Source organism: Conger conger, chromosome 2, assembly GCF_963514075.1.
Source record: "Conger conger chromosome 2, fConCon1.1, whole genome shotgun sequence".
In the NCBI taxonomy this organism is placed as follows: domain Eukaryota; kingdom Metazoa; phylum Chordata; class Actinopteri; order Anguilliformes; family Congridae; genus Conger; species Conger conger.
In genome coordinates this window covers 31379262-31392539 of record NC_083761.1, presented here as the reverse complement: position 1 = coordinate 31392539, position 13278 = coordinate 31379262, and the positions used below count along the sequence as shown (strand labels likewise).

The window sequence follows — 13278 nt, the reverse complement described above, 5'->3', positions numbered from 1 at the left end:
CCACCATTTTGTTTTGAGTAATGATGTATAGTTTCAGGAAAAGTGTCTTAACTATCAACATAAACGACAACACGTGATAAGTATTAAAGTGCTTTTATTTAGAATTACACATTTGTCATGTGCACAAATGTTTCACCGAAATTCTGCTGGTACACACGCATTTTGGCTCAATCTCTCAGCAGTCCCACTTTGTTGACATAATTCTGTGGTTGCTGGATGCCAGTCTTTCCATCCAGTGGTTTAGCTAGATCTAAATATAACTAATTTCTTTTCAAAGGAGCATTTTGGTTCTTTGTTGTTTGTTTTGACATTTTTAAAGGTGTTTGAAATGTAGCCATTTGAAGTGGTCCTGTACAGCTAGTTTCCATTCTGATAATAGCCCAAATGTTTTTATTTGTGTTAAATGAGTCTCTGGGATGGTCTAATAAATCTTTTATTTCAGGAAAGTTTAGGCCTGTGTTGAAGTGTTTTCAGCAGGCTGATTCCTTGTTTATAAGCATACTGAATAATATTACAGTATTTTGAGAATGTATTTAGATGTTCACCATTATAAAATGGGGTCATGTCACGGAAAATTCCCTCTATTTTTCACGTTTTCTAGGCTTTTGTCTCATTAATTTCTAGGAATTAACTTTTTTTGCGCTGCTAGAGAGTGCACTTGTAACGCAGTTGGGAGCCTGGGTAGGCGTCTCCCTTGCGCTATCGGCATACTTACATTCTACCTGCCTTACGACCATAATAATCAGTTGGACGTGAGGTTGAGTTTCCCTGCCGTTTGTTATTGCTCCGCTCGATTCTGATTTAACTTCTTGACCATTTTATTGGTTGTCTAATTTCCGGGGAGTAACTTATTCCCTTTCTTGTTTAACCCTTCCTCCTCTGGGGTGTATCCCTTCTCTCTAGGGATGCCCCCATAAAATATTAGTGCTTATCTCATGTCATGTGGGTAACTTTTAGAACCCAATGCGGTCGCGTTTGGTCCTCCGACCCAACTTTGGTCCTCCGACCCTTATACTGTTGTGGCATAAAAAAGAACAGTTTTTGCCCCAGTGCAACTATATCACTCACAGCTGATTACTTTGTCTCCTTTTTTTTTTTAAAGAAGGCAGGTGACATCCGCAATCTTTTTAAGGAGCGTATATGAACAACAATCCAGGGGGTAATTCAAGAGTAATATTTAGTTTTGGTTCTGAATGGTGCAACTGCATTATGTAGACAGTCGTACAGAATGTAAATGATTCACAAAATCTTCTGTCAAATAAGACTGGGTAATAAGGGGGATGTATGGAAAGTACAGTAGTGTTTGCTTCTATAAACAGGGTTGGTAAGGTCTGTAAATGGCTTCACCAACGGTTAAAGGTACAATAGGTAATTTCGGACTCCTAATGGTCAAGAGAGGAATTGCAACAACAGACAACCTCAGACCACAACACTGTTTATGCTTCCCACAGTCTATGAATATAACGCGTCATATAAATCGTTATTATACAGTTCAGTGTTCTCGTGTACTTTTTTGGAAAGCTGACCGTGACAAACACAACAGAGCCTGTCGTCTTTTCGTAGTGCTGTAGTCAGAAAATGTTCGCCGAACAGGTGACTTTATGAGATCTTGACTTTGCTGTGCTACACAACACTATTTATTGTTTTCACTTCAGCAAACTAACTACATTGTGAGCAAGCAAGTTATTTGGTTAGGTAACTAGCTAGCTATATAGCTAAGATATGATAGTCTACCCCAAACGATGCAACTGCAACTTACAGTTTGAGAGAAATAAAGGTTTAGGGATGATTGAACACATAAAGAGACAAATGGAATGTGTAGCTGCCCAGATTACATTCCAGACAAGCGATCACTGAAACTCTGTATACTATTGCTTATCTAATTAGAAAACAATACCAAGGGGTGTCTCGGTGGCGCAGCCTGTAGAGCGCTGACCGCATGCTTGCGAGCCGCGACGTCGGCGGTTTGAATCCGACCATCTGACATTAGTTGCATGTCTTTCCTTCTCTCTCGCTCCCATTCTTCCTGTCTCTCTATACTATACTGTCCAATAAAAAGCTGAAAAAGGCCTAAAAAAAAGCTTCCAGAATGTACAAATATCCACCTGAAGCACAACGCTTGTGCAATCGCTACGATGTTCATATTGCCTATATTTTATCATAAGTGGATATTCTTCAAACAAACTATAGCCAGGGTTACCACATTTGATTCGTGAAAAACCGGGACATTTTACGCATGACGTGGGGCCTTAAACCATATTTGCAAATATACTATGTTAACAGTTGTAGGACTCCATATTGCCTCTCTTACCTCTATTTGTCCTGACGTACATGCATTCTGGGGCAACCAGAGGGAAAATCAGGGAGATGTGCATATAATTTAGAGTGAGACACAAGACCGTTGCAGTTTGAAGGACTCAAGGATGCGTTTATTCACAAAAAGACTCGAACAAAAATGAAAAAACATAGGTTCTTCCCCTCCTCTGAGGGTATTAAGGCACCTATGCGCAGTCACCAGCCCCACAGGGTTGCTTGTCTGACCCTGACGCAGTTGCACTCACTCTGGACTCTGTCTGCTGCTGTCCCTTTCTACATTAAATACAGATTTAAAAATAATGGGGTCGTTGAAGTGAATGCACGTGCCAGACTGACAGCCCGTGAAGCAGTTGCTAGGTGAAAATTTTTGTATTTCTGCTACCAATTAAAAAGAAGTATAGGGAATTGGCCAATCTTCACTGTGTTTTACTCAGACATGGGATTGGATGTCTAAACGTAAAGAGGAAAAACTCTGGAACTCTGACATTTAGAAGTACAAAAAACCAGGACAATTCATGTCCCGGGAAAGAATAGTAATTTTCCGGGGCCGTTGCTCAAAAAAGAGAACAATCCTGGGAAAACCAGAATGTGTGGCAACCCTAACTATAGATCATTTGCTTGTTGCTACCGATAACAAACTGGTATTGTTTTATAACTAGGTTTGTAGTCTTTGCTTGGATAATAAGCAATAGTACACAGAGTTTCAGTGATTGCTTGTCTGGAGTGCAATTTGGGCAGCTACATGAACAATCAAAATAAGCCCCATGCCATTGGCTGTGCCAGTTAGAACCAATTTTCAACAATGAGCTTTAATTGTTATACAGCTATACAATGTTTTGATACATTTGACAGCCTGGAAACCCGAATTTAAGTCTATAAACACAGGCAGATGTCAGTGAGCCTTTTTCAATGAAGATTTACAAAAATCTTACCTATTGTACATTTAAATAATATCTTTCTCTGTCCTCTTTCTCAGCAGTCCCATACTTTTAAGCACTCCTTTGCACTCTCAGTCACTCTCCTGCTGCCTTGCCTGATGCTGTTCCCTGTGTCTATCCCTGTGCCTGTTGCCTGTCAGTCTCTATATGTGACCCTAGCAAAGTAGATTGCTCCCAGAATACTACAGCAAGAAGGCAATGAAGTTCTCACTGCACCTCTGAAGCCTGATTTATACTTCTGCATCGAATATATGCAGAGCCTTCGGTGTATGAAATGTAACTACACGTCGTAGTGACGCAAACTGTAACAACTGTGATTGGTCTGCTTGGTAACATCGCATTGTGCATTTCTGGCTGCTTCGCCATTGATTAGTTTCAGTCAGCAATTTAGCTGGCTAGCTCACGGAGGCTTAAAACATTACATATGTTATTTGGTAAATGGTAAATGGTTGGCATTTATATAGCACCTTCATCCAAAGAGCTGTACAATTGATCCTTTCATTCACCCATTCATACATACACTCACACACCAACGGCGATTGGCTGCCATGCAAGGCGCCGACCAGCTCTTCAGGAGCATTTAGGGGTCTTGCTCAGGGACACTTCGGCACAGCCCGGGCGGGGGAGCGAACCGGCAACCCTCCGGCAACCCTCCGACTGCCAGACAACTGCTCTTACTGCCTGAGCCATGCCGCCCCTGTTATTTCAGTGTGTTAAGCAATTCAAATTTAGTTTATAAAGTATAACAAAAAATTTTTTGAGTTCGTTGTGTACTTGCACTTGTGGACAAGCTCTTTTACAGTTCTTTGTGAACTCCACCACTGTTTTCAGCTGTATGATTCTTACTTCAGGGAATAAACAAACACCCTGGAAATGTTCCCAGCGCAACTACTGCCTGATCCTGGACAGGAACTGCTTTCAAGCATGGCACAGATAGAGCACAGAGCCTGCACCCCAGGATACAGAGGCCATGTCATCCCCACCCATTAATTTTTTAGGTCAATTTTTCTAGCCTTTTTGGGACCCTGTTATTTTATTTAGTTTTAAGGAAGTATTCAGACCCAAAATATGTGACTGATAAACAGGTTTGTGTGGTGAGATTTTGTAGATCCTGCAGCTTACCTTTAAGTAGACGGCACTGAATCCACTCTGCGACATCTCATGTTTGAATTTCCTGCCAAGCACATTCTGAGTACCTAACAGAAAATATGGAATGTTGAATAAGTCTTAAGTAGCATTAACTTTTTAAGAAGAATGCAGGATGACATTTAAAAATATTTAGTCAAATATTAAATATTTAGTCAAAATTCTATGCAATTTTCTAGGACCTTCTGCTGCCTATTACCTTTTAAGGTGGGGGAAAAAAAGAAAAAAAAGAAAATTATAATAAAAACAGAACAAACAGAATAGGGTTCCAGGACTTTCCCCTCTGCAATCACATTAACTATCGGATAACATTAGTGTGACTTGCTAGGTAATCCACAAGCTTCACCCTTTTTTACCAGATTGTTAAAGATTTTGATCAATCTAGATGCATTATTTATAATAAGGGACTCATTCAAAAGTACTTGTAGTCCCATCTCAGGTGCATATCTGGAGTTTTTGAAAACAAGTTCAACATTTAGAAGTATTGTTTCCAGAGCATTAAAAGCATACTACAGCTTTTTCACAGCCAATGTGATGGACTGGGAGAAGCAATAGAGAACTGTGTAATCTGCATAAAAATGAAAATTGCAGTAATTAAAAAATATAACAATTTCACGAATGTAAATGCTGACAGCTGAACTCCTCCACATTTTCTATCTAGCCTACTGTCAGACATTTTACATAAGTGTGCCCCTCTGCCCAAAAGGAAACAGACTGGGTTTACCATGTTGATACACGGTCAGCAAGGTTTGATGAAGAGACAGTGCTTGCCAATACAGGACTATTGCTCCACTCATTGCACTGCCTCTGTGTAATTTTCACGCACAACAGTCTATAGAGTTGACTGAGAATGGTGATTTGCAGGTCTGTGGACTGAAACGCCTTGTTGACGAGAGGTCAACAGAGAATGACCAGACTGGTTTGAACTGACAGCAAGGCTACGGTAACTGAGATAACCACTCTTTACAATTGTGGGAGAAGGGAAACATCTTGGAATGCACAACATGTCGAACCTTGAGGTAGATGGGCTAGAACAACAGAAGACCACATTGGGTTCCACTTCTGTCAGCCATGAACAGAACATTGAGGCTGAAGTGGGCTAAGGCTGACCAAAACTGGACAGTTGAAGACTGGAAAAACATAGCCTGGTCTGATGAATCTCGATTTCTGCTGAGGCATTCAGATGGTAGGGCCAGAATTTGGCACAAACAGCATGAATCCATGGACCCAACCTGCCTTGTGTCAACAGTCCAGGCTGTTGGCGGTGGTGTAATGGTGTGGAGAATGTTTTCTTGGCACAATTTGGGCCCATTAATATCAATCAATTGTTGCTTGAATGGCACAGCCTATTTCAGTGCTGTTGCTGACCATGTGCATCCCTTCATGGCCACAATGTACACATCTTCTAATGACTAATTCCAACATGATAATGCACCATGTCAGAAAGCAAAAGTCATCAAACTGGTTTCATGAACATGAAAATGAGTTCAGCGTTCTTCAGTGGCCTTCCCAGTCACCAGATCTGAATTCAATAGAACACCTTTGGGATGTGGTAGAACAGGAGATTCGCAGCATGAATGTGCAGCTGACAAATGTTGTCAACATGGAACAGAATCTCAAAGGAATCCACAAGATGACATTTGTGGATTCCTTTGAGATTCCTTTGAGATTAACATTTAGGGTTAATTTAAATGTTAGGGTTAGGTTTGAGTTAGTAGTTACACTACTTACTGGGACACAGTCATAAAATAAATGTAATGTAGTGTAATGTAATGTAAACAATTGATCACAATTGTTTGGTAGCCAACTAGCCACCTAAAAACTGCCTATTTCTCTTAGTTTGTGATCGAATAAATCTAGCCATCTCAACCTCAATTCACCCCATTTCTAGATCTGACCACTCCCCCATTAGCCTACAGCTGCTTCTTGGCCACAGGGGGAGCCTTGCTAGGTGGTGATTAAACCCTTACTGAAGCATAAAGCATAAAGACGTCTTCCATTTAATTGAGAGAGAATGGAAAACATTTATTGAACTAAATGCAACTCTGACTATTTCTCCTTCCACTGTTACACTTCCAGGCTGTTATTAGAGGCAAAATGTAATACACATCAATATAGCTGCAAGCAGCAAACAGCAATTTGATTGAGCAAATCCACACAGGCACCTGGAGAACATGCTAACTCAACAAAGAAATGGCCCTGGTTGGATATGAACCAAGAACCTCTTTGCTCAGAGGTAACCTTGCTAACCACTGGATAACCATGGCAGATATTTTTCAATGGAAAAGAAAAAGTGAAAAATTTGCCATTCAAAATGGCAGCCAATTTATGAATTAGGTAATGCATAGGGATGCATTCAAGATATTCCCACCTAACCAACTGGATAATATCTGTGACATCACAATGCCCTCTTGCAGCTGAACTGCTGCCTCTCCAGCCAATGATGTCATGATGTCACAAGGCTCTCTAACAGTTCCATATACGTATATGGCATCAATTGCCTTGCATTATACAAATAGTTATCAATAGCTAGCTTGCAACACCCTAGTAACAACCATACCATTGTAATCACCTGGCACACCCTAGTAATGCCCTAGTAAGACCCTAGCAACCACCTAGTAAGACTCTCACAACTATATACAGTGGGCTCTAGAATTTTTGGCATCCTTGAAAAATATGCACAAAAATATGAACTAAAAACGACTGCAGTTATTATACAAAAAGCTTTCTTTTCCAACATGCATAAAGTAGTGCACTTTATTAACCTCTTCCTACCAAAATGCACCTTAGCAGTAATTTAGTCAAATGTAATAAACTGATCACATAAATATTTTCATTAAATATCCTTATGAGACATCCATTCTGTCTGATAAAGTTCTAACTTTGTTTATGGAAGTGGGAATGAAGGTGCTTTTTTTTGGCCAGGGGGACTTTATAGCAGCGACCTGATGGTAGTAACGGGAAAGCGGGATCCTCTAAAATGAGATTGGCTTTCCTTTTGACTGCTTGGATGCGGAACACTGATAGTTGAGTTTTGGTTGTGCCGGTTATTTTAGAAACTGCAAATATTATTTTGTGAATTTAGTAACCATCTATAGAGGGCAATGATCTTTTACATAGATCATACATACACTCATGCATAAACATTTAAATTCAAAATGTTGAGTGTGAGACAGTAGTTCATTAAAATAATAAAGGGTAATTTATGGTCATCAATTGTCTTTGGATCGAATATCATCTCCTATTTTCTTCACATTTACAATAACCCACTGTTCGATTGTTCAATTTCAGAGTGGTAAAGTGATGTGTCTTAATCTCTTTGTAATAAGCCAAAAATGACTGTGTTGTTGGAAAATTTCACTGTGTCATTTTGGGGAGTTTTGCTCACACATTCATTTGTATATAATGTGAAGAGAACTGAGAAGCTCACAAACTTACCTGTGCTAATAGTTTTAGGGTCAGATATCGGCCTATTCACTTTTACACATTGAACTGTATTAGTTAAATTATGTTTTGTTTAGTTTTTTTTCTTAATCTGTTTCAGTTTGTCCTGTATAAATGAGTCTGAAGAGAATTAAAAGCTGAACTAAAATTAATAAAAAGTAAATGTACATATGCCTTGGTGTTCACCAGGTGTCTAAGGACTAAGTGGGTGATACTACTAATTGCATCATCAGTGGTCCTTCCTTGCTTATAAGCAAACTGCCACTTCATTTTTGAAACCGAACGTAAGCCCACTTTCTAGATAACTAGCCAGCTACTGACCGTTATGACTAGACTAGCACAGCAGCTCAGCTAACGTTATGCTATGAATATGAACTACTAAGTGGCAGTAGATGACGCCATAATGGTAACGCTAACCAAACTCTCGACACCGAGGAACTGCAACTCAAAACCCATGATTAGTTTATTTGTCTTCAATGGTTCATTAGTCAAGATAAAAATACAAACAAATAATCATAAATTATGTAGTTATGTAATAGAAAAAGTGGACAGAGAACAGAGCTGGCACTGGAGAGTGGACAGAAGTTTTCTTTTTTTATCATTAAAAATATCCCAGTCTGTGCACAGAAAGCTAGACCACATTTTAGAGATCATGGCAAAACATGATGCCTTTTATGTCTCTTGTGTGCACTGAACACAATTGGATGGAGGTTGACAACAATAAAATAAAGGCATTGAGGTAATTGCATAATTGTAACTGCACTTAAATTAGATTTTACACTTGACAGTGGTTCCAAACACAAACAATTAAACAAGAGAGAGGGAGACAATTGAGAATACAAATGTAACGCTCAAAGGAGAAAATGTGTGACTTTTCTTTCTGCTGTGATCTGCAATTGTATTAACCCTGAGTGTCCAAAGGATAGACTAGCCTATACAGTAATGCTCTGATAAAATACAAGCTTATTTTAAACCATTAACATGGCGACAAACATTAAAAACATTAAAAATGGAATATCAATCTGTTGACCAATAGAGGACAATGTACACATTAACTTCTTACAATGGCAATTATTTTTTAAAGTTTTCAGATTAAATTTCTTTTCTGAATGAATCTGCTAGCGAGTACTCATTTACTCAACTAAATGCCATCACCTCTAATTTTAATTAAAGGCTAGCAAGGTCCACACTACAGTGGGGCACAGGACAAAAATTGGTACTGACATTAATTATAATATAAAAAAGCCCTGTGTGTTTAGTCTTTTGAGCCAAGTTTTTCAAGTTGTATGTTGCACATGACATCTTCCAGACATTGCAGACATCTTAGAAGTCCTTGCCATCTATTTTAATTTGTTGATGGCAATTATTGCTACCAAAAATTGGTTTAGGCTATCAAGCTGTCAATAGCCCAGAGGTCTACTATGTGAACTGTGTAATGTATTGCAAATGAAGTGGCATACACAAGACATTTAAGTTATAACCATTGTATCCCATATGTAGACACTTAAAATGGAAATACCTTCAATATTGTAGATCTGTTCTTGTAGACTAGCGAAGATGTTTCCCAGCCCATTGTAGTTCTGAATTGGGAAGGTATTACTGTCTTTGGGATTTGATGACAGGGTTTTGAGTGTCTCCATGGAGACACCCCCCACCTGCAAAATAACAGACTACTGTATTAATTCACAACTCAGGTGAACAGTTTTAAATATGGATTCATCATGCAGTACAAAAGTACTGAGACAGTTGTTCAAATTGTTGCATTCCTCTGTGCTATTCACATTTGTATTTCAAATCAAACAAGTAAATATTAAACATATTGTCCCCCAACCCCACGTACTTTTCCCATTTCATTTGGTGAGGGAGAATTACTTGACACCTGACTTTAGTAGTATGAATACAGTAAAGATAAGCGTTTACTATACAAACAGTACACTAAATTGAAGTTTTTAGCTGAAATTGCAAAACATTTTTCCAGCTAAAGTGGATGAGCGGCATTTGCTCTTGATGAATGTCACATATAGTGGTTTTGCGTTCATTTGCCACTCGCCCTTCTTGTTATCCGCACAACCACCACCAGGAACACTCTAATCCATACCGGTCTGAAATACGTGCAGGCTCCAACAGTAGGGGGACAGCAGTGCTTTTTTTAATAATGAGCAGCTTGGATTATCATTATAGAGCTGAAATGTCTGAAAGTAAATTGGGTCCCCCAGTAGCTACACATGGGGTTCCAGCACCCCTGCAGACCAACATCACTGTACCTGCATACCCAACTAGTTCTGTTCTTCCAAGCGGTGCTGCTACCACCCAGCCACTACCTACCCAGCAGGTTCCCATTACACTGCCCCCCAGGCCACCAGCATGGATGAGTGCTTCCGCCATGGCAGATGTGCAGGGTTGTCTGCCCGTGCCACCTATGTCCACCAATGCACCTGACGAGACCCGTGCTACAGTTTCTCGAAGGACCACTCGTGTGACAGTCCTCTTTCAGGCCCTGGTGCTAATAGTTTTGGGTTTTTTTACTCGTGTTTTGTTTTTTGTTTCAACTAGGTTCGCTAGTTATTAACAGTAAGCACCATATGAATTAAAAATGTGTTTTATGAGAAGCAGCTAAAACTGTTGCACAGCGAATCATTGTTTGTGTTCTGAATGCAGGTACACGTAACCTACAGCGGCCGCACTGTTTGTTCACATACATAGCTCCATGCAAAGGTAAAAGCAGATATGTAATTATTTGATGCTCAATTTACTTTTGACTGTGTTTTAAGGTAACTGCCAATCCCATGCAAAGGTAAAAGCTGATATGCAAGCATTCAATGCTCTAGTTTCAGTGTGTTTTAGGGCAACCATCAATCCGTGTGGAAGTGTTAACTATATATTTTATTGCACAGTGTAGGGGTGTGAAATCCATAACAGAATGAAGGACTGCATTGTGTGGTTGTGGAGGTGAACAAGCATAAAGGTAAAACTCTAGTCTGAGCTTGTCCATGTATTGTTTATCTTTGTATGACACTTTTATTGTTTGCGCTCTGCACGCAGTAACGTTGGGCTTAACTATCGCAGGGCTACACCACTGCTGCTTTGCCTGTGTTTATTTCTTCTTTTATTTAGTTTTTTCAAGTATTTGTCTGCCTTCTTCAGTTGTATTCATTTGGCTCAGTAGTCTACCTGGCTCTCGTTTGGTTGGTTATTTTTGCTTGCTTTGTATGGCCCCCTGTTGTACTCTGTTGCTTACTTTTATGTGTTTGTTTCTCATTATCGAGGGGCTGTGTTAAAAATCTGAGAAAAAATGGTACAAAACTCCCAAATTTAGAGTTTACATAAATAGCCATGTTTTTTCTGCATGTTGTTGATGGTCGGGTACATATACAGACCCCAATACTTTTGTGGAGAAACAAATTGAATTTGGCTTTTCTTTACTCAAGTTAAATGGACTGTGACAATAATGACATCACTACTTGTATTCATTTGCGTAGACTACAGCTATTCTACCAACATAGGAGACCTTGGAGTACCAACAAGAAAAGCAACCAGGCAGATACATTTTTGCAGTTTTTTCATATTTGCAAATTAATTTTTTATCTGAATGATAGGTAAGTATTTCAAGACTCCAGATCTGTGTTGAAGGTTTCTGTACTGAAAACTTTTTATTTCAGTGATCTTCCCAATGGGCTGGTGTGACATTCAAACAGTGCATGTTGTACAATATCTGTTATTTTGGCGCTGTACCAAAGTACATTAAAACAACAGACTGTCACATTTAATTTGAGGGTATTTACATATTGTATGAATTACATAAATTTGTATTCATAGTCCCTAAATTTTAGGGGACGAAAAGTAATTGGACAGTTGGCTTCTCTGTTACCGATTTGTCAGATGTATTTGATCATAGTGCATAGTGCAGGTATAAGAAAGCTTTCATTATCTTGTCTTGATTCTAGGTTTTTGATTGCCTTTGGAGTCATTGGTGTATGTCAACATGAAGACCAGAATTGTGCCAATGACCGTCAAGGAGCCATTATGAGGATGAGTATTTAAAAAAGCAGTCCGAGACATACGCCAAATATGTTTTCCAAAATAAATAGTTTGGAACATTATTAAGAAGGGGCGGTACAGATGGTGCAGTGGGTAGCACTACCGCCTCACAGCCATAGTCCTGGGTTCGAATCCCGGTTGGCCGGGGCCTCTCTGTGTGTGCGTGAATGGTATGTGTGTCCTGCAATGGACTGCCGATCTGTCCAGGGTGTATTCCTGCCTTTCACCCAATGTATGCTGGGATAGACTCCAGCCCTCCTGCGACCCTGTTCAGGATAAGCGGGTTAAGATAATGGATGGATGGATCATTAAGAAGAAAGAGCAATGGTGATCTCAGTAATCACAAAGGACCTGACAGGCCATGGAAGGCCTTGACAGTTGATGAACAAATAGTTCTGGCCATAATGAAGCAATACCCCCAAACACCAGTCCAACTGATCAGAAACACCCTTCAGTGGGCGGATGTGGGTGTGTCGGTGACCACTGTCTGCAGAAGACTTCACAAACCAAAGGCTATCCTGCAAGATGCAAACCACTTGTTAGATGCAAAAACAGGATGGCAAGGTTACAGCGTGGTTAGAATTACGTAAAAGAGCCAAAAAAGGTATTGGAGAGACCAAGATTGATTTGTATCAGAGTGATGGCAAGAGCAAAATGTGGAGGTTGAAAGGAACTGGTCAAGAAGTGCCCCCCCTTTGAAACATAAGGTGTGTTAATGTTTGGGCAGGTATCGCTGCCACAGGTGCTCACTCATTTGCCTTCATTGATGATGTAACTGTTGATAGCAGCAGCAGATTGAATTCTGAAGTATTCAGAAGCTGCTTCCAAAATCATTGGATGGTGCTTCATCCCACAATAAGGCAATTATCCCAAACACACAGTTTATTTGCTGAGCCTATTGTTTGCCCTATGTCCCTGACTGTTTTTTTATTTTTACTTCTCAGCCTTGTAATTGCATCCTTGACTTTCATTGGCACAACTCTGATCCTCATGTTGACAAAAGCTAATAACAAAACTAGATACTGAAAGACTTCTTATACCTTTACAAGGAAGCGATTGAATACTGAATTGAATACAGAAACAGGTGAGTAGCCAACTGTCCAATTACTTTTAGTCCCATAAACATGTGGAAAAAAGGGAAAAAGTCCCAGAGCCTTAGAAACAGCTTTGTAATTCTTTCCAGCCTGATATATTTGAACAACTTATTTTCTTATTGGGCATCCTTTGGCATACCAAACCTATGAATTTGATGCGAAAGACTAATATCAAATTATAGGAAGTGTTCGATTTCAGTTAATCCTGCTAAAGGTAAAATCAGTTTTTAAGATTAATGGGGCAATGACTTTTTCACAGAGGTGATTTGGGTGTTTGATAACTTTTTTCATGAAATAAATGA

General features: G+C 39.5%; 1 protein-coding gene across 2 annotated transcripts in view; it reads right to left on the bottom strand.

Moving 5' to 3' along the window:
• zmp:0000001082 (integrin alpha-D) overlaps window positions 1–13278 on the bottom strand; it is a 145358-nt gene that overhangs the window by 60956 nt on the left and 71124 nt on the right. For both annotated transcript variants that reach the window (XM_061223240.1, XM_061223232.1), the window contains 2 exons: window positions 9364–9499; window positions 4377–4450 (listed from right to left, as the gene is read on the bottom strand). In XM_061223240.1, coding sequence (XP_061079224.1) covers window positions 4377–4450; window positions 9364–9499 — 210 coding nt within the window. The remainder of the gene's footprint in view (window positions 1–4376; window positions 4451–9363; window positions 9500–13278) is intronic.